The following is a 27,506-nucleotide window of genomic DNA, read 5'->3' on the forward strand; positions in this document are numbered from 1 at the left end:
TCCTAAGGGTCCAGCCCTTACAAAGTCTAGGGGGCGGTCCCTAGTCCGGGACCCCCGTGGATTCTGCAGCGGCTTTGGCTCGGGCCACCAGGGCACGTTGTTCCTGGAGGGTTGAGCAGCCGAGCAGGGTGGCCTCCCAGTCCTCTCGGGTAGGGTGGGGATTTGGGGGAAAAGCAGGGTTGGAGGGGCATGCCCACACCATGTGGTATGTGTCCGCAAACACCTCCCCACAGTGCGGGCACTCGCCCGAATAATGCCGGGTCGAAGTGTTTCAGCACCGCCGGGGACAGTACTGTGTTCGTGTAGAGACGGAGATGCCAGCGCTCCTCCGTCTTATTGAGGCCTTTGCAAGGGGGGAAGTATCGGCCGTGATTAAGCTGATACAGCTGTATGATTTCTTTAAAGGCGATTGCCGGTTTGAATTCAAGGACCTCGTCGACGGGTGATAGAGGCGACGCCCGGAAATGAAGCGCGCGGGCTGTAGCGTCGGCTACATCGTTCCCCTCTGTTCCCTGATGAGCTGGGGCCCAAATAATGGAGCGCCGGGGTTGGAATCCCTGGTGCTCACATTTCTTAAGGATTTGGAAGGCACATTATGAGATTTGGCCTTGTTCTATATTGCGGCAAGCACCCCTCGAATCAGTGATGATGACCCGAGACGCTGGATCTGCGACAGTAAGTGCGATGGCCACCTCCTCCGCGCAAGTAATATTGGGGGCCCGGAAAGTGAGACCATTAACGGGTGTGTTTTGATGGACGACTGCCGCCGTAAACCAACCCCCGTGGTGAGGGCTGGCAGCGTCCGTATAGAATACTCCCGGGCGATCTCCATATGTTCTGGTGATCCTTGTAGCGCGCGCTTGGCGGCGGCCCTCGTGAGTATCTCGTGTCACGTTATAAGGGAGAGGGTTTACCTGTAAGGTGAGACGCCATGCGTCTGGCAGTGAGACTCTGGGTTCCATGTGGGTTATATATCGGATGTGCAAGCAGGACAAGAGGCGGCTTCCCGCTGGTGTTTTGCTCAACCACAAGAATTGATTGTTAAGATGAGCCTCGCGTAGTTCCCCAAAACTATTCGTCATCCCCAATTCGAGGAGATGTTTGTTGGACGTAGTTATGGGAAGATCGAGGGCTCTCTTATAGATTTTGCGTAAAATCACCTCGAGGGCATTTTTATCGCATTTGCGTAGGTGGAGACAGGGCGCCGAGTAGAGTATTCGGCTGGTTACGAATGCGTTCGCTAGCCGCAAAGCGTCTTTGCATCGCAAGCCCCCCTTTTTATTGGATACCCTGCGAATCATACGACCCACTTACGGAGCTTTTGAAGACTGGTATCAATTTGGCGGTTCCTATGCACGCAAAGGCCCAAAACTCGGATCTCGTCGCGTTCCGAAATGGGGCCTGTACATAGGGATAGGTTGAGTTTAGTGGTGCACTTCGGGTTGGGTTGTAAGTGCACAAATTCCGATTTGGTCGGGGAGCATTCCAGGCCGCATCGTCGGGCATATTCGTCCACAATAGCCGCCGCATGCTGCAGGTTGGCTTCGATTGCTCCAACCAATCCGTGAGTAGTCCACAATGTGATGTCATCGGCGTACAGAGCATGCTGCACGCCTGGGACCTCACCCAGTAGGGCAGGAAGCTTCATCATGGCCAGATTGAAAAGGAGTGGTGAGAGTACCACTCCCTGCAGGGTACCTCGCGTACCGAGCTGGTACGGTACTCCGTATCTCCGGTAATCCGTGTACTCCGTGTCCGTGTCTTGTACCCGGATAAAGGTTTGGCGGTCTGTGAGGAATTGTTTAATGTAGTTGAAGGTGTTGAATCCACAGTCTACCTGGGATAAGTGGGTTAGGATGATTTCGTGCGTGACGTTATCGAAGGCACCCTTTAGTTCTAGCGCAAGGACTACCTTACCGTCACTAGGGTGTTCGACTGGCTCGAGAATCTCCGTATGAAGTTGTGGTAAGACATCCTGCGTGGACCTGTGTGGGCGGAAGCCGTACATGGTGTCTGCAAAGATGTGTTGGGTTTCTAGATCGGTGGACAATCTATCCCGTACCATAGACTCCATCAGCTTTCCCACACAAGAGGTGAGGGAGGTGGGCCGGAGATTGTCTGTGTTTATGGCTTTTCCTGGTTTAGGGATGAAGGCGACCAACGCCGTTTTCCAGTCAATGGGAAGAGGGGTGTCACCTTGCCAGATTGCATTAAAGTAAGTGAGGAGCTGCTCATAGGCTGGGTCGGGGAGGTTGGCTAGAAGCTTTACCGTTACCTTATCCCTGCCCGGATATCCCTGCCTCGTTTCATTTTGGCAAGTGCCGCTTTGAGGTCATGAAGCTGGAACGGTCGATCCAGCTCAGCGTTCTCAGAGCCTGCATATGACTACGCGTGACCTCAGGCATCCTGGTGTGTGGAGAGATATTTCTCTCTGAGGGAGATAGCCAGTGCGGCCGTGTCTCCGTTAAAGTTGTGGATCGCTCGCTGGAGGTGTTTATGGGTTTCTGTCCGGGTTTCGTAGGATCAATTAGGGCGCGGAAAAGACGCCATGTACTCCGGTTCGGCATTTGTCGAGCGGCCGTATTGCATCGGTCTACCCATTTGGAGTCGGCGAGCTGGGCCGCGTACTCTGCCACCTGCTGGGCGAGTTCGGCGATGCGAATTCCGAGTTTACGGTTGTGCTTTTGCCGGCGCCATCGGCGGACAAAGCTGTGCCGGGCTTCCCAGAGGTGAAGGAGGTGGTTGTCCACCGCCGGATTCCCCTCAGAGAGCTGAACCAGCTGTTCAGTGTTTGTGAGTTGCATGATTAGCTGCTGGGATCAGGTGGTGTACCCCTGTTTCACTATAGGTTGTGGGTTGTTGCAGTTGGAACGAAATTTTGTCCAGTCTGGAAGGGTTGCCCTGTGGTGAGGACGAGTGAGGGGTGAAGTGCGAATTGTGGCCGTGAGAATGCAGTGGTCGCTACCGAGGGTTTCCTCGGTATTGTGACAATCTGCGCATCTTATGTTTTTAGTAAATGTTAGGTCCGGGCAGGTATCCCGAGTCACGGAGTTTCCAATCCTAGTGGGTTTGTCAGGGTCCATGTGAAGAGTGAAGCCCAACGTAGACGCAAGCTCCGCCAGCTTGCGTCCGCGTTTCTCTTCGCGGTGGTAGCCCCATAATCGACTGGGGGCGTTGAAGTCCCCAACAATTATGAGGGGTTCCCTATTTGCCACCTTTAGTGCCATGCTGAAGAGATCAGCAAAAGTGACGTTTTCGCGCATCCGCCTGCGTACCCTTCTCAGGTAGTGCTGGTGCTGCTGCCGCGTTGTGCCGAATAAGCTAACACCATCCTGGGCAGCACATCCAGGGAAGTACATTTTACACGATACCCTGACTCGGAGAACTCCCTGTGGGAGGGGGTCACCGTTGCCATCATTACTGCTGCTTTTGCAGCTACCTTCACAGATATCATGCAACAAGCTGTCACCTTCATCAAGACACAGATTGTGCAACACTGCACATGCTGCAGCGATGCTGACTCCACGGTCCAGTTCATTGTGGAGTGCAAGGTACCACTGAAGACAGCGGAACCGGCTCTTCAGAATCCCGAACACCACGCCACTACAGATCGCATGGCAGCATGTGCCGTGTTGTCCATGCCTTCTGCACTGTGCGTCGGACGATGACCTGGGGCCTATGTCAATAGCCATGGTTCCACAGGGTATCCGCTGCCACCTGCATGACCATAAATACAGTATTAAGTCGCGTATGTCTGCACTAGGATGCGCGAGTGAAGCGTGGTTTATGTAACATGTGCCTGCCACACAAATGCTGTAATATAAGAATATACAGACTGAGCATCTGACACTGCTGTGTTCTGCACACATAAAAATAGCTGGTGCATTGTAAAATGTCAATTTGTAGTACCTAGCCAGATGGTTGTTCGGGAAAGTTGGTTTTGCATTCTTTAACGAATATTAGCGCAAAAAAGAAAGTGGCAAGAGTAAACGCGTTGTGCTTCAAACTGCACATACATAATAAATATTAGTTTGAGGCACACCACTTGTGTGTTATCACTTTCTGTTTCGCGTGATATTCATTAAAAAAGTTTGACATCCCTTCAAGGGCTTATGTCGCCTATGTACTGTACTTCAAACATAACATAAGCGGTTCGGGTTTCAGCATTCTGTTGCGGCGCAAGCACACTTTAATGCATGCAGCCAAAATTGCAACTGTATCAGGTTTTCCCTCTGCTCACCGAGGAGGTGTTGGATGGTATTAGCAATGTGTCCTTCCTGCAGCAGACGATGCAACTACGTAGCCTTCCATACGTAAGCGCCGTGGTCCGACCCCACTCGCAGAGCATCCACGGCAAGAATCCTCATGCCTGCGTCACAGATCTGACGACAGCATGCACAGCATCAGCCAAGCGTTGCTACGACGGGCAAATTAGCAAGACCGATACTTAATAACATGGTGTTTAGGGCATAATACCCCTTGTTGTGCGCAAAAACCACCTTCTGCTCACCCTTTGGTGCGATGACCGCGATAAGGCTACCGTCCACATCCGATGATGCCGGGAATGGCGCCGAGTCGAAGGAACTCATCTTTCACGACTTCATCCGACGTCCTCGGGAAGTGGATCCAATCGCTGCGGGTTCCGGCGTGGACGATTGCCTCTGCCACGAGTCCCACGCATTTGCTGACTGCAGGCTGGGTCGTGCAAATCGTCTCCTCGCTTCCTGCCGAGGCCTGATAACTTCCCGTGGCGAAGAACCGCAAAGCGCACAACGCTTGTCGCTCCACCGACAGCGCTGTTGCTGGCACGCCTCCGAGTCCCCCTGCCACTTCGTCGAACAGCCATCGCACAGTTTCTTCTTTATTTTTAGGCGAAAGTTCCGAAACAGGTCGTCTGGCATGGCAGCCGCGTTCTAGGGCTCATTTCTCCCACGGCCGAGCTGCCGAGCCGTCGCTACAGCGTACTAGAAGTGGCAGTGCAGGGAGTGGCACTCTCCGCGTTGTTCCGGCGGCGTCGTCAGTAGCGGCGGCGCTACAAACAACCAATCTTGAGAAAGCAGCAGACAAAACGTTCGCATACACTGCGAAGTACCTATATGCTTGACGCGCGCAGGAGGTTTTGTTCAGATTCATGCCCGAAGCACTTCGTTTATTTGGTCTCTGTTCCCTGCTTACGATCAGACAATGAAATGCGTAGTGTTTTTTTTTTTGCCACAGATGCTAAGGCGTGTTCTGAAATTACTATAACGCGTCTCTCCACGCCGCTGAAACCTAGCCGCGCTGTCGAGAACATGGACACTTCCGATCGCAATCGAATGCCGCCCGGATTGAATTTTTTCAACAAGACAGAAGATGATCACTGCTATACATTCAGCAACCAGGATCGAGCTTGCATAGGTTATAGCTTAAGGACGCAGACGACAGTCTATACGAACTCGAGTGACCAAAATCAGGTCGAACATTATTGCAATCAAGTGACCGCGTGACAGGGGAACTATACGTAATTAGTCCCCGAAACATCGAAAGTAAGCGTAAATGAAGCTGTTACGATGCACGTTCGCTCTCTCCTTGGCACACCTTTCAACAGCACATTACAGGCGACGCCTTAGACGAAAACAGAAAGCGCGCTAATGAATAACGTCGAACAACCGGACTTGCTGCTCCTGACGTGAACAGAAAGGCTCACGAATTGGAAAGCAGCAGAGAAAATTTGTAGGCACGAATTGAAGTCACATATGCCCACAGAAGTCACTTATTCTGAAAAAATCATTGTTATTCATCTATAGAAATCCCGTCGCGCCCCTACAGTAAACACGAATGAGCAGAAGGAGAGGACTGCCCAACAATGAGGCTGGAAGCCAAGCAGTAGCTTCCCTGAAATGGAACAGCAGCTCATTGTCGCTTTGATGGAGAGCATGCTTTGGCGAGCAGTTTAACGACTAGTGAAAAGACTTCGTCCATAGGACATCGAATCATGACCCGATGTCCAGGCACCTTTCGGATACAGATAAGACATCTAGTGGACGTCAGTCTCGGATATCTTATTACGAATGTCCCAAGGTTATCTCACATGGACCTTTTGTAACGTGCACGTGAATATTTGTTTCCCAATTGAGCTAAGTTTCATGACCTTCCTCGTAACATAATTATGTTTTCTCGCATGTTCAAATTACATTTCGAAGCTATCATGTGTGCAGCTCGTGTTTACGTCGAACACGAATTTTCTGACACAATTTACTTTGAAAACCTAAATTCGTTCAATAAGGCAATAGCGCTTGGCTCAAGGCCGTGAAGAATGAGGAGCATACTGCGCATCCGCACACGTGCGCGCGTGTATCGTGTGCACACAATGCGTGTGTTCTTGACGAGTGGGCGCTCTGCCAATGCATCTATCACCGTGCGCTACGACCGTTATTTGCGTTACGGTGAACAGTACGGCATATGCCCGAAATATGTACGCAGTGCGTCCACATAATGTCCCTCGCGGACATGTAACGGATGTCCGCAGCACACCGAAAGTGCGACCAAATGGTCATGTGAGAGGCGTTCGCAGGCTGTATTCGACACATCCCTAGGATATCGATGTCGCAGCAGTGGATGTTGATAGGATATCTATAAGGCGCAATATTGTCACTGGGGATATGGGTACAGCATTTCACAAATGGGGCACAATTCCATGGTCTATGTAATCTGTAAGTAGATGCTCGCCATACAGGCATCACGCAGTATGGGGAGACACAAAGAGCCTGTAGGGCGCTGAATAATGATATCTAGAATAGATTTCAGCACTTGTGCAATGACAGCATTAATTTTTATGGTAACGGGCACAAGAACAAATACCTTGCATTAAAAAAGTACCGCTGCTTGATTTGCTTCAGCAAATCTCAGTCCGCGTAACAACGAAAGGAAGTTAAAATTAAGCAGTTACATTGTGGGAATGTTCTCCCCTTGGCACCAATTTCAACAGCATATTAAGTGAGACCCTGCACAACAAGACCTGCAGGAACGTACGATGTCGCACAATATCAGCCGCCGGCCTCCTTGCTTTTGACGCGAGCTATAACACTCACGAATTTAAAAGCACCTGACATTCATAGCAAGCGGGCGAAGCACCACCTGTCAAGCGCTTTCGAGCCGCACAACAGGCGGCCCATGCAAGAGTGGGCGACTGCAGCGCCGCCACACCTTTCGCCACCAGAGGCGTCAGGTGCCCCTATGCGTCGCGGCCTCCGCGTCCAGTTCAATGTACCACCGCCGCCAACACCAACAAGAAGGCAGCCATTTTCGTTTCCCAATGGAACGGGGCAGTTTCCCGTTATTCTAAGATATCGCCAGGTTTTTTTCGTCGTAATTATGAATAACTTGCGCGTAAACGTCACTTTGACGTGTCGGTTACTGAGGATTCCTCACGTCGCTTGACAGACATGCAAAATGGGTGCTGCGTGAAAAATTTTGGCCAATCAGCGAGGGGCAATGGTGGATTTAGAAAAAAAAAACAGATTGCAATTGCTTTACGTTTTACTGGCCCAGGTAGCATGGCATCCTGGATCGCAGTGAATAGGTCTTGTGATATTTATGTGCTTTTGGCACGGCCGCCGCGCTGGGGACCCTCCGCGCTGCCGACGACGACAGCGCCCCAGAGAAGCCCTGGCGGCTCCCCTTTTACAATCCATACTCTAGCCACCATTATTGTGCGCGCGCGACCTCGCAGACTTTCGCTCGTGGCGATGGTGGCTGAAATGCGCCTGCAATATATAAATAATTGGATAAAATGAGGAAATGAATATCATGAGCTGAAACAATAATTTAAGCGAACAAAGACACACTATAACAAAACAGATTATTCTGTTATTTCACCCCTTCCGCACCCTCTTGCACCACGTAGGCTACTTGTACATGTACTTGTTGACATGTTATTCGTGTTACAGAGCTACTTGATCACATGAAAGTTTTGCCGTCGAACTTAGGTATTTTCGCTGACGCACTGCTATCACAGCAATGCAAAAACTATCCGCTCAGTCGGGGAACACGAGATCAGAGGACAAGGAGCTCCTTTGAGTTGTCAATTCTTCGCGGCCACATTGGTTCCAGTGGCAGCCTCACCTTCGGGAAACGCACCATGCGGGTCATCTGGAGGCGCACCTGCCGCAGGAGGCCATTGCTCTCGTACGGCAGCAGTCCAGTCACCATGACGTACAGGATAACGCCTAGCGACCACACGTCGGCTAGCTTGGGCAAGTAGCAGATTCCCTGCAGAATCTCGGGCGCTGCGTACGCCTCGCTGCCGCAGAATGTCTCGCTCAGCTCCTTCCGTTTTTTGTCCTCGCCAGCTGAAAGACAATTTGCAGCAGCTGTGCCTGTTGTCATGGCGCACGCACCACAGTCTTGCCTAATTTGGTCTGATCGTATGTATACGTCAACAACATGGGGCCACAGAAATCGTTGCAGTCTGCACCACGCACTTCGAAACATTGTTGCTAGGGATGTGCGAATAACCACAGTCACGAACTCGAATCTAATACTACACCCTACCGAAGCGTATTCTGTAATGAACTTTTGGGTATTTTCGAACAGTCGAAACTAACCAAATAAGTAGCAACAAGTGATGGTCAAGTCTGGTTTCTCCTTCATTTCCCTGAAAAAATATCGCTTATCACGAATGAGACAACGTAAACATTGTTCCATGCAGTGTAGCAACAAATGGATTACACAAGTTTGTCTTTGGTTTCGCGGCCGAAGCCTACATAACAACCAGTGATGTTTCGTCATCCGTTGAATATAAAAGCTAATCCTCCACGGTAAGTAATTCGAACTTACGTGCACATTCTGCGTATATGTCATGCTATCGCCAGGAAGTCATCGCGACGTTTAGCCGAAGCGATTGACAACAGACAAGGCAAGCGCGCTGCGTATCTCAATGTAAATCAAAAAAGCCATTCGTCTCGATAACTGCATGTGATTTGGTCACTTGCCGCTATGTGCTTTGAATATGGCAAACGCCGCCAGAACCATGGTATGTTGAATAAGAACTGAGGCAATGGGACGCATAAGATGGTTTCTTTATCAGCCCATTATTCCGAGCCTATGCGGAGCGTGCTTATCGTGCATTTTGTATTCTTGAATTTATCCAATTTGGCAGTCTACTGTGTGCGGAACGCTGCTGAAATAAGGAATCACATAACAGAAGGCGTCATATTCCAGGCGGCATGCTACCTTTATAATAATCCGCGCGCTTTACGGTATCCTTCGCCCATGGGTAATCTGCGACCACTCAAGTTACATGCAGCGCCAGTGCTTGTTAGAAACTTAGCCGCAGGCATTTAGCTTCATCCTGCAAGAAGTCAGTTGGGCGCGTTATGTTGAACGTACTGAAAACACATAAGGAAGGAATTCATATTTTAGGCTGAATAAGACTGAGCTGCTTTTGCTCACGTATTGAAATGGGGTGATTATATGTCTCATTTTAGGTCTCGTATTGCGGTTTTAGAGCACGGCGCGAATGTGAAAGGATGCTTATGTGTACGAACTCGGTAACTTCTCAAGCAGTGATGTATGCATCGGAATCGAATATAACGGCTACTGTGGATGGATAGAAACAACTTTATTTTGAATCCGGCAAATTTGACGACCAGGGCTCAGGTCTCCCATGAGGGGACTTCGAGGCCTTGCCTCGTCGCCGCCTCTCGGGCTTGCTGGACAGCCCACTCTTGTGTCTTGAGGTTGGAGCTGCGCAGAGCGGCGGCCCACTTCGACGCAAGAGCCTCCGGAGCTACTGCCATTGTAGCTGATGTAACCCGACACTCCCACAACATGTGTGACAGCGTCGCTCTAGTTTCTTGACATAATTTGTAAAGAGCAGTCGGGTATTGCGCGGAGAAAATGTGCTGCAATCGCACCGGACTGGGGAATGTTTGTGTTTTCAATTGTCGCTAGATGACTGCCTGGTGACGTTTAAGCATGGGGTGAGTTGGGGGCAGCAACCGCCTGCCTAGCTGGTAGTGCTTGGTGATGTCATTGTACCTGACCAGGCGTTCTCGCGTGTTTTGAACCAGGAGTTCCGAACTCGAAGAGGCGGTCTCCGATTCTGCGCGGCGGGTCAGTTGTCGCGCAGAGCTGGTGTGCTACCTCGTTCAAGTTAATGAGGCCCTCATCGGTGTGGGTGGCGACATGCGCTGGAAACCATATGATCGCGGTGTTATCGAAGTGCTGTCGGCCAGCTTTCCTTAGAATCTGGATAGCTTCGAAGGAAATGCGCCCCCGCGCGTAGTTGCGAACCGCAGATTGCGAGTTGCTAAAAACTACCTCGCAGAGGGGGTCGGTAAGCGCAAGCGCAATCGCTACCTCTTCCGCTGTTTCGGGGTATTCCGTTGCGATACTACACGCGTGCGTAAGCCGGGAGCTAACGTCTACGACTACCGCCGTGAACCGGCTACTGTGTAAAATAACAGTTCCAGGGGCGTTTTGCATACGCTTACTCATTTGGACATGCATGTACATTTGCTAATATGAGTTGACGCTTCAGAGTTATGTCATATTGACACGTGGCCTTGTTTATCTTTTTCGGGTAAGCGCTTTTTGCCGTCTAACAAATGTTATCACTCAACGCGCGACGCACCTGCATGTATCGGAAGTTTCTGATATGTTATCAATGCTTCTATCCGCTGTCTGTTCTCACCGAACCTTGTGCAATCTGATGGCATGTAAGCACGACGCGAATGGTGTAGGACTTCCTGGAGGACACGCCAGCACCAGCGATTGGTCTCGAATCTTCGATGGCTCCTGCAAAAAGCAAAGCGCTTGACCGGCAGATCAGATTTTGGACAATGGCCGCATGTGTTCGCCGCTATCGTTGTTCTTTGAGTGTAGCCTGCTTTTGAGGACAGAAGTTCGCCCAATAAAACGCTAGTTTCGTCAATCACAGTTTTGCTGCCTTCTTCACCGTCACTACTACGTGATATCTGGTGGAGGTGCTTTACGTTCATGTACCGAACGCCCCCGCAAAGCCGCGATCCAAGCCCGAAACGCGAATACAACACCAACGTCGCCCAAGACCAGCGAGCTAGCCGCAGACTGCAAGGACTGCCCCCAGAGCACGGACTCCTGCCTAATACAACCAGGAAGACCGTGGAAAGCTTGACAACCACAATGGCAGCCCCAGCGTTCCCCATCATGCTTCAGCAACCCAGGAAGGCCCCTATCTTCCGTGGTGCTTTGTCAGAGGAACCAGAAAGCTGGCTCGAAACCTTCAAAAAAATCTCAACGTTCAACAACTGTACCTCTGAGGATAAACTACGCCATGTGTAGTTCTCCTTGGAAAATGCCGCCAGGGCTTGGTTCGTGTACCAGGAGTCCACCCTTACAACGTGGGACCTGTTGCGCAGTAACTTCCTGAGGATTTTCACGAACGTTGTCCAAAAAGTAAGGGTCGAAGTTCTGCTGGAAACCCGAGCTCAACTACCCAATGAGACCATCGCCATCTTCCCGGAAGAGATGACCCGTCTTTTCCGGCACTCCTACCCGGACATTTTCGAGGAGAAAGAAGTCCGCTTCTTGATGCAAGGTGCAAAGCAAGAACTTCTCGTCGGACTGATCCGCAACCCACCGAAGACCGTAGCTGAGTTCTTGGCAGAGGCAACGACGATTGAGAAAGCTCTGGAAATGCGAACTAGGCACCATAACTGCCAAGTGCTTACGCCGCAGTGCGCATACCAGGAACTGGGCTGCGGTGACTTCTAAGAGATCATCAGGGTCATTGTACACGAAGATCTGTGTGTGTCTGTGAGTGATTTTTATGAGGAAAGGTGAAGAAAAAGGCGGAGCGTCATAACTGACTCGCGGGCGAGGTCACCTCAACAGCACTGCACGAGGAAGGGGAGGGGGGAGTAAAAAAAAGGGAGAGAGAGAGAGTAGAGTGGGGTGAAAGGAAGAAGGTGGAAAGTTATAGTAATAAAAGGTATATATCGTGGAGAAGCGTATGCTTCTCCACTATAGGCGGTTTAGGCTCCGGTTTAGGCTCCCTAAAGCTGCGCTCTGAAGTTTGTTGTGCCACAGAATTGAAGCAATGCCGCAAATGCACGCTTGATGATGGAACTGTGAGCATTGAGGAAGAGTAGTAACTGCAGGGTGTTGGATGGCACCCCGTACTGACGGTAAGTGTCGTCCAGAGCCCTGCCAACTCGGCCCCGAAGGAAGGGCAGTGAAGCGAGAGGTGCGCTAGTGTCTTCACATCGTCGGAGTTGCTACACACGGAGCTGCCGGTCCCCGTGAGCCTGTGTGCGCGCAGTTGTGCCGTAGCAGCCGATGCGCAAGCGGAGCAGAAAACTGCAAACAGCACGAGAGACCCGCACGCGGGAGCAGGCGGGAGGGCGTTCCTGCCGCGACGCGCTGGTCGGGGTGTTGCACTGTGAGGCAGCGTACAAGAGCCATTTTGCCAGCGTCAAAACTTGTCACCAGGTGGGTGAGGGAGAAGCGCTCACCATGTGCCTCTTTGGCGAGAGAGTCAACTTCGTTTCCCGGCAACCCAATGTGTACGCCACCGTGTTGGAGAGTGGCGCAGTGAACGGGCGACCTCCATCGGTCTCACTGCGGTTCCATCCCAGCCTACAGCCTCACTCAGAGACACCATGGCACCGGCAGCCCATGCAGTAGCCTCGGACCGTCTCGAGGACGGCCCTCTGGTACAGGAGTCCCGTGCTTCGATTCCGCTCCCCCCTTCCGATAACGACGAGATGGACCAGTCCAGCTGCCGCAAACACGCCTGCGCAACGAAGAGCGAGGACAAGGAGGCAACCGGGTGTTGCAAGCAGCCGCCGAGCGCTCCACCCTGCTCGAAGCAGTACACGGCAGCCAGTGAACACGTGCAGCACCCATTAGGGTGCCTCGATTCGCGTGCCAGGATGAGGGCACTACTGCTGCTTACTTGTGCAGCATTGGCCTTACCATCTTGTAGAGGAAGACTGAGGCCTTGCTGTTTCATCCCTGAGCAGTAGCCCGTCGCTCAGTTGCCCGGCTGCGCCCTGGAAAAGACGTCCAGATATTGTGGAGCATGGCAGTCACTTACCTGGCGCTGCGTATTGACCCCCTGCTGACCTGGCTGTCCGCTTCCAACGCCCTGTACAGCCAGACACTCCGGTCCCACAAGGCACTCTCAACGCTTCTTGCCCGTGCACAGGGCTGTACCACCAGGTGGGCCCTGCGGCTCTTCGAGGCTGCAGCCACCTCACGGCTGCTGTATGCTCTCCCACTCGTAGCGTTACCCCCACCTCGCCTTCGGAAGCGGGAGCTGCAGCATCGCTCAGCACTACGGCTCTGCCTTGGAATTCGTCACACCTCACAAGTGGCTGCCACTCTTGCTGAGTGGTCTGCCTGCAGAGACCTGAAAAGGCTAGCCTTGGGGTCACTACTGCTCTCGTCAAGACTGTCAGCTCTCCAGGAGGCAGGGTTCTCGCTATCCCTGTACTGGCTTCCGGCGCACGGGGGGATCCCGGGCAATGAGAAGGCAGACAGTCTTGCAAAGAGTGCCCACCCCTCCACAGTCCCTTTTAGCCCTGCTGTAATGGCCGCGGATTTCACGAGACACAGGATGCATTAGCACCCATCGCCTGCCACCCGGACAAACTGGTATCCCTGGGCCGCGCTCCACGGCCTCTTCCACGGCACGGCCTCCCACGCAAGGAAAGCTCGTTACTGCTACGCTTGAAAGTTGGTCGCTATTGGACAGCGACCCGCCACCCTCACCTCCGGATCAACTCAGCCGCCTGTGCCTCCTATAGTGACCCAGAGACACTCGAGCACCTCCTACTGGCCTGTCCTGCCTACCTGCAGCATAATCTCCGTCTCCTGTAGGAGTTCGCCCGCCTGGGGCTTCCTTGTGCATGGCAGGAAGACATCTTTCCTGGTCGCAACGAGCTACCAGCGCTCCTTAGTGTCGTCGAATACACGACGACATTAAGGCAGTATCCCACGACGACACTTCTGCAACTCTTGCGGGTGCAAGGATAGTGTCAGAAGATAGTGTCAGCCTTTCCTCCTTTCCCCCGCAAGAACCACTTCTCTCTCTCCAATGTGTGCCGGCGCCCACTAGAGAGCAGGGCCGCAGCCTTGGCTGACAAGGTGTCGCAGCGTGCAGCACACGCGAAGAACAAGTGGCACTCCGACGTAGTCCTTGGCCAGCATGCAGAGCGCCACACGAGTCACTAACGATAGCCGCCGCCGCGACACCCCGATGCTGGAGGAGGTCGCCAGTGAGGTGGGTAGCAGCGAGCTCGGATACCGTCGACCACGCGGCAAAGCGGAGTCGACACTGACGTGCCTCCGAGATGTCTGGCACCGTGCAAGCCGCAGCACCGGTCCCTTCCTTCGCCACCGAGCTATCGGTGTAGACAAGCAGGAGCTCTCCAGTCGCTCGTGGAGTAGGGAGGCCATCTCATGCCTCATGGCGCACACCGCGCGTCGGCGCTTTGACACGACGCTGGGTGCCAAGGTGTTAACGGCGAGCAGACTGGAGAGGTACGGGAGGGAGACGAGCTGTGGAGACGACCTGATGAGCTTTGAGAACACGGTAGCGCATCTCCCCATGCCCGAGTTAGGCAGGGAACGCAGTCGGCAGACCAGCCGCTGGCCTTGTGGTGAACGTTGTAGGCGCTCAATGTGGTGGAGCGCCTGCTTTCGTACACGAAGCTATGGCGGCCAGTTGCCTGCTTCAGCGAGGGTCGCGCCAACTTTTGGAGGAGCGAGGGAGACCATACAGTTCTCGCGCCATAGCACGGTGCTGCCTCTCTATAGCGTTCCAGTTCGCAGCTCGGGCATTTCTGATGGGGAGGGCGTAGAGTGCCCTTGACGTGGCCACAGAGTTGTATACTCGCTGGGCGAGATGCGGCGTAGATCCGCATCCACGCGCGAGAAGAGAGCGTGTGGCACTTGCAACTTTCCTCGATTGCTTGAAGATGTGAGAGACGGCTGCATTGAAATTGAAGCGGTAGTCAATCTGCACGCCAATGTAGCGGATGCTCTTGCGCCACGGGCGAACGTAGCAGCGAAGTGTCAGCGGTGGCACTTCGTGACGCGCTCGCGCAGCTCATGGGTGCACCATAGAGTAACATAGTAAACGTAAAGAGCTGATATTCCCATAGGCGCCCGCGGCCGACTTTGGCTTTCAGCGCTCCTAGCGGAATCGGCGAAACGCACCAGCCTCCAAGATGGCTGCCCACGCTACCGAATCTCTGCAATTTCAGTTTCGTTTCTTGTATTTTTTTTCTTTGTGACCCATACATTTGCTTAAATCGCGTGCGTCTATTTGTCGTACAAAAATCCCTCACGTGACCTGATCCTAGGTGCCTAGGGACAGCATCGTTTAGGGATTTTTGAGAAAGCGCGATGCTGGCGCCGAGCGACGCCATGGCGTGTTCATCCTGGGCGTGATCGTTCTCTGGACCACGCGTTGTTCAACATTGCTCATGTGGTTGTGCGTGCGTTGCTTGTGTGTTGGTTGTAGGTTCTGTGTTACTTGGCGGAAAGCCGTGAGTAGTGGCGGTGCGGCAGTGCAGCTTTGGCTTCGGTGAGCTCTGGCAGTACAGAATCTGCGTTGTGTGACCCGTGCTTTCTTGAGAACCCGGCGGTGGCGACAATTGACATATCGAAGTGGCCTAGCGTCTCGGCAGCGAAGTTCTGCGAACCGCAATGTGGCGTCGCCGTGTCCGGCTTTGCTTAACGGACATCGAGGGATGTGCTGCTCGCTGCAAGTCATGTAAATGCAACTGCGTCGACCGCCCCCTGTTCAGCGCTGAATGTGTGTTTGGTGTGCTGTTCTTGAAACGAGTGGTGCAGCCATGCAGCGGGGGTGGTGGAGGAGCAGAGTGGCTTAGGGGCTCCGTTTGCGCGTTCACAGACATGTGCTCCCGTATTGGTCTCATTAGCGGCTGTCGCGGGATTGTGGTGTGCTAGCTCCTTGCTAGTATGAAGTTTACGACGCTAACACACAGCATGTTCACGTTTTTCCGCGCTCTATGTCATTTGCTTGACGGCCGAGTTGGAAACGATACACATCTGTGTATTCTTTGCGTTTGTGTGTTGTAAATTACTTTCTATTGTGGAAGTTCTGGGAGCCTTATTACGTAAGGAGTGCGAACGTAAACATAAACACATATGTGTGTCTGAAATTTCGAATTACCCATAATACCCTTTACGACTGATAATAGGGCTACACGGCCTGAGTGAATCAGCTACCGTATGTTGCGACGCGCTTTCGTGTGGTATAATGATGCATGGTGCGCTCTTATTTGTGTACTGTTGTAAAAACCATTTGTTTATTCAATCAATGCAAATGTACGGCTTCTTCGCCGCAGTACACTTTAGTTACCCGGTGAAGCGTGCTGAAAGTGGGAGGGGGCCGCTATCAGCCAGCATAGTATGTCTACTTAGGCGACCTGAGAGGCGGCGGGTGCGCGTGTATAATTAAAGAACTCTTATTACGTCCAGTTACAGTGGAAATAATTAACTATAGCACCCAAGTAGTGGACGACTACCAGAACAAAGGAATTTAGTATGCCCATCTCAATTCTTGTGCTTATGCCAGTCTTCTTTTTTTTACAGCAATAGCTGGTATGGGCTAACTCCCCTGGTTGTTCTGATGTCTACTGGTGTTGTCACTGGAATTCCCAAATTTCTTGCTAGAATATTGCAAATAAAGTTCTCATTGTGCTGCGAGGATTCAAGCATACGATCAAAAGAGTGGCAGTCCACAATTCTACATTTCAGCCACTCTGCTGAAGGTACAGTCGTGGTGAATACTGATCCCGGAGAGTGTGATCTAGCCAACAGGTGCCATGATTGGCTAACACCTGCTTAATGTCTGCTTACTGTATATAGAGCTGGCATCCACACCTTCAAGTTCTTACACATCACCTTCCCACTTGTAAAGGCAGTCCTATGTTAACTTTTCTTTTTTATATGTGGTGACAATGATTGGGTGCATCTGCTTCATTAATCTTCTTCTAGTGCTTGGCTTCTCAGATTTACTGGATGAAGCTGTTGGTGTCTTGTTTTTCTCAAGCAAAGCGTGAGACCTAGCAATGGGTAGCCCAAATATAGATTTGAGAAAACCAAAACGAATTCAGCAGTAAGAAGCTAAAGGCTTGTTTTGGTTTAGATCAGTGGCCAAGTCCGGATATGAAAGAGGAGGAAGAAAAGCCAAGTCTTTCCACTTCAACACTGGGAGGCGCAACTCCCGCAAATAAATACGGCTCTTGTTTTACTTTTTTAAGGAGATTACCGACTTGCATTGGCAAGTGTTCACTTCAAGAAACACTACATGAAGTAAGCTTCCTGCGCATATTTCACCAGCTACTGCATCATTGTTTCACATTATGAGTGAAACTGCAATTTTCTTTATGCCACAACTTGCCCAATTTTGTGTTTTGCAGTAGGATGTTAGCAGTGCTATTAAGGCACTTAATTACTCATGAACAGTAGTAGAGAGAAAAAATAAAGCAGTGGCTTTTTGTGCGTAGACTATGCATACACCTGGTGCTCTTCTGGTCATTTTTTCCCTATCCGCTAAACCATTCTAAACAAGAAACGTTTATACACAGATCACAACTAAACCACAGGTATCATTCGTAAGCAAAGTATATTTATTCGGTGACATTTCCTGCAGCCCTGCTTTTGGGCTTTTCTTCTTTTTCAGCTGTGCAGGTTCATTAAGAAGTCAAATCAAATCAAATCTTTATTTTCCATCAGGCGCTACAGATGGAGGGGCTACGGAAAAAAAGCTGCCACTTGGCGGCTTGACGAGTCCGCAGACCTATATATAAGGCAGCGTCTAGAGAGCACCAGATCATAAACAAGCGATAAACAAATCAAGACACTTGATCAAAGCAAATAAATAAAATAAAAAAATCCTGAGCCAGATCAATCAAACACAGTCAACACAAAAGAATGAACAAGCAATAAGCGTATCAGGACACTTCATAAATGCAGAAGAAAAGAAAAAGTCTTGAGCTAGATAAAAACAAACACCAGAATAGCTGAAATCAGGTTAGTCAATGAGCAAACAGGCCTCTAAGTGTAACAGCGGAGCAACTAAATAAATCAAAATTCAGTGACTGATAATAGTTTAAAAGAGATGGCAGAGAGAAACACAAACGTTCCATACCAGAATTCAAGCGTGGTACAGCAACCTTCCAGTTTTCTCCACGTCTAGTCTTGTAACATTTATCATTTCTTTCTAAATGTGCCAAGGCATCGAGGCTATGAATATTTTTTTTCACTTCATATTTAAACCGAGCACTCAAACGGTAGCGGTATAGCTTGTGAGCTGTAATAACATGTGCCCTGCGAAAGAATTCTGCAGTGGTCGCAGTATGACGAGCATTGTATACGTGGCGTAGATACCGTTTTTGCATATGGAATATTTTTTGTGTGTTACAGAACGTAGTTGTGCCCCAGACAAGGTGGCAATAGTTGACGTGTGGATAGAAAAGAGAATTATAGACCAATATTTTTGTTTTAGTAGAAAGCACGTACCGGAGACGACCAACTACACCGGTTATTCGAGCAAGTTTGGCTAATACAAAATTCACGTGTGGTTCCCAGGACAGATTGGCAGTGAATATCACACCTAGACATTTAAACTGGTCAACAATGTCAACTGGGTGAGAGCTTAAAACAATATCGGCATGAGGAGGAACAGGTTTATTTTTCGGCCGGAAGACAACTGCTTTTGTTTTATTTTCATTAATCTTCATGTAATTGGATAAGGACCATTGCTGCAGTTTGACTATGGTATCATTGCAATCAGAGATAAGTTTATCGATGTTATTACCAGAAAAAAGTATGCTGGTATCATCTGCATATATAATAAATTTGGCGTTCTGATTAATGTTAACAATGTCATTTATTTACAGGTTAAATAGCAAGGGGCTCAATATGCTTCCTTGTGGAACACCACAAGGCAGTGGCAGCACTCGTGATCGTGTGTTGTTTATTTGGACTACTTGACATCGATGAGATAAATATGATTGCAATAACTATGATGAGACAATTTGACAATTTTAATCGTTGAAAGACTTAGTGAAACCCTTTTCGGGTTGTTTTTTCTTGGTTTCAAACTCTGCACATTGCATTTTAGGGCGTGTTTTCTGTGTTTGTTGCTTTTTCTTCATGGGTAGGGCATGCTCAACATATTTTACACAATTTCAAGTATGTGGTGCCATAGACTGTTCTTAGATGGAGTCTTGCCCTTTCATTCTGTACAATATGATGTCGTTTTTTTGTGGTCAAGGCCCTTTTACAGCGTGATTGTAGCATTTTGCTAAGTTTTGCCTCTGTCACCCAAGCTTGAAAGATTGCTACCCACTGCTGGTGGCATGACACATGTCACATTTCTTTTTCAATAAAAGGAAGTCTGTCACTTATCCTGTGCACTGGTTGTCTTTTGTCTCTTTGAATTGCAATTTGTTGCCTATGTTTGCTCTTGTTGCATTTCAGATTAAGAACGGCTATCATATTCGACATTTAACGATATTGCACACAACGTGGATATGTAATTGCAATATATGGCCACCATAAATATAATAGAAGTTAATAATTCAATAGTGCATTTGCATGGTGGTGCAGCCATGAATTGTGGCTATAAGGTACTAGTGCTGCAGGTAGCACTGATTGTGCAGAATATAGTTCAACTCTATTACTTTCAAACATCATTGCCTTTATCTGCATTTGTATAGCTCCAGTTTCTATGAACACACATCTGGCGGAACAGTGGCTTGCACCTGCAGTTGGGTCCAATGAATAGCGAAATTTCTGCCCGTTTTCATGTTATTATCATATTAGTAAAGGCAGTCGTTTTTATAGTTGCCTGTCTGCCCAGTGTAGAAGCCCCGTCAGGGTGTCAGGATCTCGTACATATCTTCAGCTTTGCAGGGGACACAGCATCTGGCACATAGTTTGTCACAGGCCATGTGTTCGGGGCAAGTTCAGTTCACTCACTAGCAAAGGGAGAACCAAGCTTGTTGGATATGAAGTAAACCGCCTGTATGCTCAGTGGCCTTCTTCAATTCGTGTGACATAAGTGGTTATAGCGACTCTTATATAAAGCACTTCTTGTCCAGCAGTGGTCATTTGCTTTTGAAACACTCAGGATAGCTTTCAGCAAGCTGGACAGGAATAACACTGAAAAACCAGCAGATGTTATTTCTCGCACTTATCATGCCAAGCTTCGTACAGTATGATGAGGGCGTAAATAAATGAGGGTGTTCGTCAAGGCCTTGTCGCACATGTCACGAGTTTGGAGCAACATGATGTACATCACTTTTTTGGTCGCATGCTATAGGTTTAGCAGGTGTGGCCATGGTTGAAGTGCAGTGCAAGGTCAAGAAAACAGATATCTATGAGCAGCACCCTGGTAAAAGAGACTCTGGGAAAACTAGTGGGAAGCCTGTTGAACATCTGGTTGACCCACTTGCTGGCTCCATCAGGCAAAGTATGATAAAGAGAAGGAAGTCATCAACACATAAGAAGGTTTTTACATATAAACACTGTGCTAAGGTCATAACATGCCAACAAGTCTTAGTGCACAGGCTATGCACTACCATTTACATATGCCTTCTGTTCGGACATTGCTCATTGTAACTAGCAAGGATGGAGTGGACAAAAAAAGAACAGCAGCTCCATTAATTTGGTTTCACTGGTATCAACAGTGTTTCGTAAGTGTACATTGCCATACTCCCGAATGCCTTCTTGGGTAACATCAGCAAGAACCAGCTTGAGGCAAGGGGTAATAGACATCTTTACAAGCTAAAAATGCATGCATGCATGGAGAGCACATTGTGTCCAAAAAGTAGGCACTTCACAGGGGCACTAGAGCAGAAACAGGTTATTAACAGTGGGCAAAGACAAGCTACTAAACACCCAACACTGTTGCCATGTGACGACCTGAAACAATCCCTCTTAAAAGGGGAAATCATCTTTGTGTATCCATAAAGAGTGCAGATGGGCAAAGCCCCTTCAGTAATGCTGCTAGCTTCAGAAGCCCATTTTGCACATCCTGAATGCTTCCTTCTTAAATCTTTGCTGGGTGCAAGCATTCTAGTGTCCAAAAGCTGTCATTGAGAGCACTGTTGGTTTGGTGGCAATAAAGTTCAGAATCAATTGCAATAAACCTCCCTTCCCAGTTGGCCTGGATGCTCACGGTGCTTCTAAAGCAGCACCATGGGGCAAGCAAGGTGAACAGATGCCTCCAAGCCCTTGTTCGTTTATCACACCATTCTGTTAGTAACAACCATGAGACGAAACCAACAAGCTCAAGTTCGGCACTCGCATGGTTACTGCGGAGGATCCATAAAAAGCACAAAAACAGAAAACTCAAGGGAAAGAATAAAGCACCATTTAACACTTAGTATTGCTACATACAGCCCACCCCCTTCATTTATTTTCTCTGATCGTGCTACATCTTTTTACTATAGATAGGCATGAACTTAGGTGATGTTCCCAATCAGTGTCCAATTTTTATAGACACTATGTGCTGGTTCAAAGAGGCTCGAAACACTGCAATGGAAGCTTCAAGTAGAAAAGGTGCCTGGAAGAAAAAAAAAGGCTGTGCTGCAACCATCTCGGCAACATCTTGTCCCCTTAATAAAATTTGTGCTTCCATATTAACTTGAGCCCTCCAGTTTAGAGTAAAGTACCAGTGCACTTATGAATAATGAATCAATTCTCACAGAGTATGTGCAGTCCAGCCAAAAGCAGGGGCGAGAATCCGCATTGTGCTCCTGCATTGAAGGTGAATCACATGTACCATAATGGCGAATGTGCTTTAGTAAGCTTCCCTGCAATATGAATTTGTAATGTACAAAGAATTGTCAATGAAGCTTACCATGAGCACAGATGCACTTGCAAATTACGTCACAATTGAAAATAATAGCACAGTGTAAACCTATGTGCCCTTTCCACTCTTAGTACGCTTTACTGCACGATCCTTATTTACACCCCTGTATTGCGGTGTAGCAAGCTACAAAAGAAACGTTGCATAATCAGGCTTTTTACGATTATCTCTCTCGCCAAACACTAATATTTCGAGGTGAAGCCTAAGCAATGTACTGCGGTGAAGCACACTAAAAGTGAAAAGGAGCCACTGTAACTGGACATAATAAGAGTTCTTTAATTATACACTCGCGCACCTGCCGCCTCTCAGGTCGCCTAAGTGGACATACTATGCTAGCTGATAGCGCCCCCCCCTTTTAGTACGCTTCACCGCGTAACTAAAATGTAATGTGGCGAAGAAGCCGTACATTTGCATTGAGTGAATAAACAAATGGTTTTTACAACAGTACAGAAATAAGCGCGCACCACGCATAATTCTACCACACGAAAGAGCGTCGCAACATACGGTAGCTGATTCACACAGGCCATGTAGCCCACTTATCAGTCGTAAAGGGTATTACGGGTAATTCAAAATTTCAGACACACATATGTGTTTATGTTTATGTCGCTTCAAGAACAGCACACCAAACACACATTCAGCGCTGAACAGGGGGCGGTCGACGCAGTTGCATTTACATGACTTGCAGCGAGCAGCACATCCCTCGATGTCCGTTAAGCAAAGCCGGACACGGCGACGCCACATTGCGGTTCGCAGAACTTCGCTGCCGAGGCGCTAGGCCACTTCGATATGTCAATTGTCACCACCACCGGGTTCTCAAGAAAGCACGGGTCACACAACGCAGATTCTGTACTGCCAGAGCTCACCGAGGCCAAAGCTGCACTGCCGCACCACCACTACTCACGGCTTTCCGCCAAGTAACACAGAACCTACAACCAACACACAAGCAACGCACGCACAACCGCATGAGCAATGTTAAACACCGTGCGGTCCAGAGAACGATCACGCCGAGGATGAACACACCATGGCGTCGCTCGGCGCCAGCGTCGCGCCTTCTCAAAAATCCCTAAACGATACTGTCCCTAGGCACCTAGGATCAGGTCACCTGAGGGATTTTTGTACGACAAATAGACGCACGCCCTTAAATCGCGTGATTTCATGCAGGTGCTTGTGCCGCTGTTTATGCGTTGTGACGACGAGCGCGCAAAGGTGTTTCACTGATGTTGGTTTCATTTAAATTCATATTTGCTGTTTCAAGCTGTAACTTAGCGCAGCAATCATGCCAACTGTTGAGGAAGTAGAACTTTATCGCTTATGATATTTTACGTCTAGTAACTCACGCGAAAAGGGGTATCGTAAATAAATGTGCCGTGTTCCTTAAATATACATCAACTTGCGCAGTCAAGAACATGAAAACAGCAGACAATTTATTGCAGCAATACTGTAAGAGGCATACATGAAAACGGGAAGAAACAGCGAAATGCAAGTAATACGGGTGTCACACGGCGCACATTTAAACGCGATCAAGCCCAATCCGATTTGAATTTCTCAATCACGATTGGTTCTTCTGCGCAAACGGCGCGATGGCGCCAATATCAGTCTCGAATTTCAATCCAGATCAGACTTGTTCGCGATCGAAAGTGGTCGTGTGACACCGGTATAATGGAGAATAGTCGGAAATGAATGGTGTGGTGGCAATAACTTTGCACAAGCAAAACACATAGAAGACATGTTGCAACTATCCAAATAATGAAAAATAACAGCTAACACACGACAGCAATTATTTTCTCAAAATGGAATTGTTCTAGAAGGAAAAAAAATATGACGTTTGTACTTCTGCGGAGGGTGAATTAGGACAGCAAAATTATGCGAATGGTAGCGTGCCGAAATAATATGGCTGCAAAAATAATTGAGCACGCACCAACATCTTCATTTCGAATGTGTAAGCCAGTGTGTTTGTCATTAAACAGTTGCAATTAGGCACTTTGTGTTGGGGGTCTTCAGCTGCTGTCTTCGAAGCCTTGCAGTCGTCTTCTGATACTTCTAATTTTGCCCTTGAGCATGCATGATGTCCTTTGGCTGTGCAGTGTATTTTGAGGAAATGGTGGAGATTCCTGCAATACGTAGAATGACAGACAGAAGGTAATCAATACTGGAGGCTTCAAAGCTATTGAATGCAGACGCTACGTTCCTTCGTATGAGCAATATTGGAGCCTGCAAAGCTTTATAATGGAGATGCTGCGTTTCTTCACGCAATGCGTTTTCTTTTTGTTAACGAAGCACTGTTATAAAGGCTAAAAAACAAGGAACTTTCTACGGTAACGACTCCATACACAATTACAACATGAAAACACGTATTTTCAGCCCAATGCAGAACAGCTAACAACGCTCGAGCGCACATAGCCTGCTGCAGAGGTTGCGAGAGAGCGCATTATTGCCATACTGCAAATATTGCACGTGTACCGCTTTAGAAATAACCACATTTCTCTTGCAAAAGTATCGAGCACCATACTTTTTGAGCAGTCGCCACGCGTAACATAAAGCTCTCTGCCCCGAACGGCGTGTGTTCATAGGCCACATTTCTTAAAGGGACACTAAAGTGAAAAGTGATTTCTTCTGCATCAGTAAATCACCGTTCTACAACACCAAAAACACCACTCTTACAACGATAAGACGTTTGGTAAGCCAGAAAAAGCGCAAGAACGAAATGCGGGTGGCGACGCCTACTTGAGTTCCCGCACCTGGGGGCTGTGACGTCTTGGATTTTGATGGCATCTTCTAGGGCCTACTAATTATATAACGCCGTACAGATTGACTACATTGTGTTCTAAAGGAACCAAATATTAAACATGCCAAGTTTCGGGAACCTTTATTCAGCCAACGCGGCCCAAATGCGAAAACAAACTTTGGAATCCCTGACTTCACGCCGACGTACCGGCGCTGGCGTTTAGGCGCGAAATTCAAATACTGATACTTGGACCTTCATTTTCTCATCTAATATTCAAACTATTTTCTTGCAATGACTACCTGTAGGTTTCTCAAACAATGCTTTATTAGTCTAAACTGATTTATTGTTTCCCTTTAGTGTCCCTTTAAAGAACCATTTTATTTTATTTTCTAACTTCGTCACTGTATCGAACGTGCATCGCAGCTCGGACGCTGCCACATCGCTGTTATCGCTAGTATCACTGCTCATTGCTGCGCATAAAATAGAATAGAAAAAGAATGTCAGCGTAGCAAATGGGCAGCAGCTGTTCATGACTGCAAGGCCGCCGTCACTCGTTCATACGGCTAATAGGGACATAACTAAATGCGAAGAGAATAAGTCGTTAACAACGAGCAAAAAAACTTGCTGTGGCCTTACCATGAAACGGCGATGAAGCAGACGCTGGCAGAAGAATCCAACAACGATGCTCAGGTGCATTTTACAGAAAGAGCCCGGCGGAGCGGTCTGACAAGGCTTCGCACGCGTTGGGTCGTGCCCAGTGGTCGTGCCGCCTGTCAAGCTGCTAGCCGCACGCGCAGCCACAGCCGCATTTTTCTTGATAGGATCTGCCACCTAGTGGAATCGGCGAAGCTCCATAGCTCGGCCGCGAAACGGCTCGAGTGTCCGCTCTTGTCGTTTACTGTGTTACTCTGTGGGTGCACTATCAGTGCCTCGGTTTTGGTCGCCAACAGCTGGAGGCCGATGCTATCCAGGTACTCGTCCACAGCGTCGATCGCCGTTTGGACAGACGCGTGCACCTGGTAGCCGACATCCGTAGTGCCACAGGCAAACAAAGCGATGTCGTCGGCATAGATGGCCACCCGTACTTCGTGCGAAGTAGCCTTCGGGATGTAGTCGGGGAGCCGCACAAGGGGCAAGGTTAAACAAAAAGGGGCTCAAAACACTGCCCTGCGGTACACCAGCAAACATAATGCGTGGTTGGCTGAACGCACCAGGGACCTTAACACGAAGCGGGCGATCACTCAAGAAGCCTCGGACGTAGCTGAGTAGCCAGCCGGTGATACCGAGCTCGTGGAGCACACCAAAGAATGTAGCGTGTGGCAGACCATCGAAGGCACCCTTTACATCAAGCAGGACGAGGTAGCCAGCCTCGTGACGGCTTTCTGCCTCCTCGACCGTAGCGACAACCTCGGCAAGAGCGTCAGCTGTTGCACGCACTGGCGCAAGCCGCTCTTCTGCGTCGAGGGCCGTGGGGATCCATTCTTGGCGGCCAAGTGCCAAAGCCTCGCGTGTCTTGCCGGCGACAGACGTGAGTGAAACCGGGCGGCACGAGCTCACGTTACTTGGGGATTTGCCACTCTTGAGGAGAGGTACAACGGTGACTTCTTTCCACTCAGGAGGGATGACGCCGGTGTGCCACATGTGGTTGTACACCTCCACCAGCGAAGGGAGCTGCTCGTAGTCCATATTTCAGAGCGTTTTGTAGGTTATTTCATCCGCGCTCGGCGCAGAGCATCGCCTCCGAGCGTCGAGCACGATGCGAAGCTCGCGCAAGGTGAAGTGCTCCGTGAAGAGCGCTTTCACTTGCTGAAGAATTCCGCTCGTCGGGAAATAGTGCAGTGGCGCCAGGAGAGTGGCCTTGTGCTCTGGAAGCTGGGTAACTGGGCTGTGAGGATGAATCACCGGCGGCGGTGGTGCAAAGCCAGCGGCGAACACGTCCGCGAGCTGTTCTGCACTCAAGCCCTGTGCCACCGCGATGCAATGCGCAGGACAGCGAGGTAGCTTCGGTGAAAGGAGGACGCCAAGAATGCGCTACGGGCGCTAGGTGTTGTGCGTGTCGTCCAGCGACATACACAAAGTGCCCCGGCTCTGGTTGCGCCCCTGCCTGGCATGACGGTGACACGCCGCGTCAAGGCAATTGTACTGAGTCAAATCGTCTTTCCTGTCGCTCTTCATAGCTCGATGTTCAGCACGGCGCCGCACAGCTTGAATGTTAAGGAGCTTGATGTCGGGCACCAGCGTTCCCACAGGCACAGAACAGCATTTCGTGGTGGCGTCGACACACCATGTCACGTGGGTCAGGAGATCTATGTTCGCAGTAGGGGGTGTGGCACGGAGTTTCCGGAACTGTGTGTAGTCAGTGGCATGGTAGGAGCGCACCAGTTCTGCAACGTGCGGCTTGAGAGAGATCGGATAATCATTGGAGTCCGGAGTGTCGGCGCTACGTTGCCACTCGTAGTGGCAACACTCACTAAGCAGCGGCAAATCGATAGCACTTTTCCGAGTGCCTTGCCGCACGAATGTAGAGATGCCGGGGTAGGGACGCCGGTGCAGGAGTAGGAAACCCGCAGAGACGATGGAGTTGAGTAAGTCCCTGCTTTGGGGGTTGGTTTGAAGGCACCCCCATTTCATGTGGAGGCAGTTAAAATCACCCAGCAGGACACAGTCGCCTCCGATGCGATCGGCGAGTCTAGCCCCAAACGAAGTGCCCCACCGACGTACGAGCTGCACGTAAACGCTGGCGACACAGGTGTCGCATCCCCCAACGCCCCAAACGAAGTGCCCCACCGACGTACGAGCTGCACGTAAACGCTGGCGACACAGGTGTCGCATCCCCCAACGCCCACAGTCGCAGCCACGCACTCGATGACACTGGTTACGATGTCTGAGACATGTACGACG

General features: G+C 49.7%; 1 protein-coding gene across 13 annotated transcripts in view; it reads right to left on the reverse strand.

The window, feature by feature from the left end:
- Positions 1 to 27,506, reverse strand: part of LOC135897935 (testis-specific serine/threonine-protein kinase 3-like) — a 245,996-nt gene that overhangs the window by 166,954 nt on the left and 51,536 nt on the right. For 9 of the 13 annotated variants that reach the window (XM_070533524.1, XM_070533522.1, XM_070533523.1 and 6 more), the window contains exon 4: positions 8,104 to 8,330. The exons of 2 other annotated variants lie outside the window; for them this stretch is intronic. In XM_070533524.1, the coding sequence (XP_070389625.1) occupies positions 8,104 to 8,330 (227 nt within the window). The remainder of the gene's footprint in view (positions 1 to 8,103; positions 8,331 to 27,506) is intronic. 2 more of the 13 variants (XM_070533519.1, XM_070533520.1) reach the window with 1 other exon arrangement.

Source organism: Dermacentor albipictus, chromosome 2 (genome assembly GCF_038994185.2).
Source record: "Dermacentor albipictus isolate Rhodes 1998 colony chromosome 2, USDA_Dalb.pri_finalv2, whole genome shotgun sequence".
NCBI lineage: Eukaryota > Metazoa > Arthropoda > Arachnida > Ixodida > Ixodidae > Dermacentor > Dermacentor albipictus.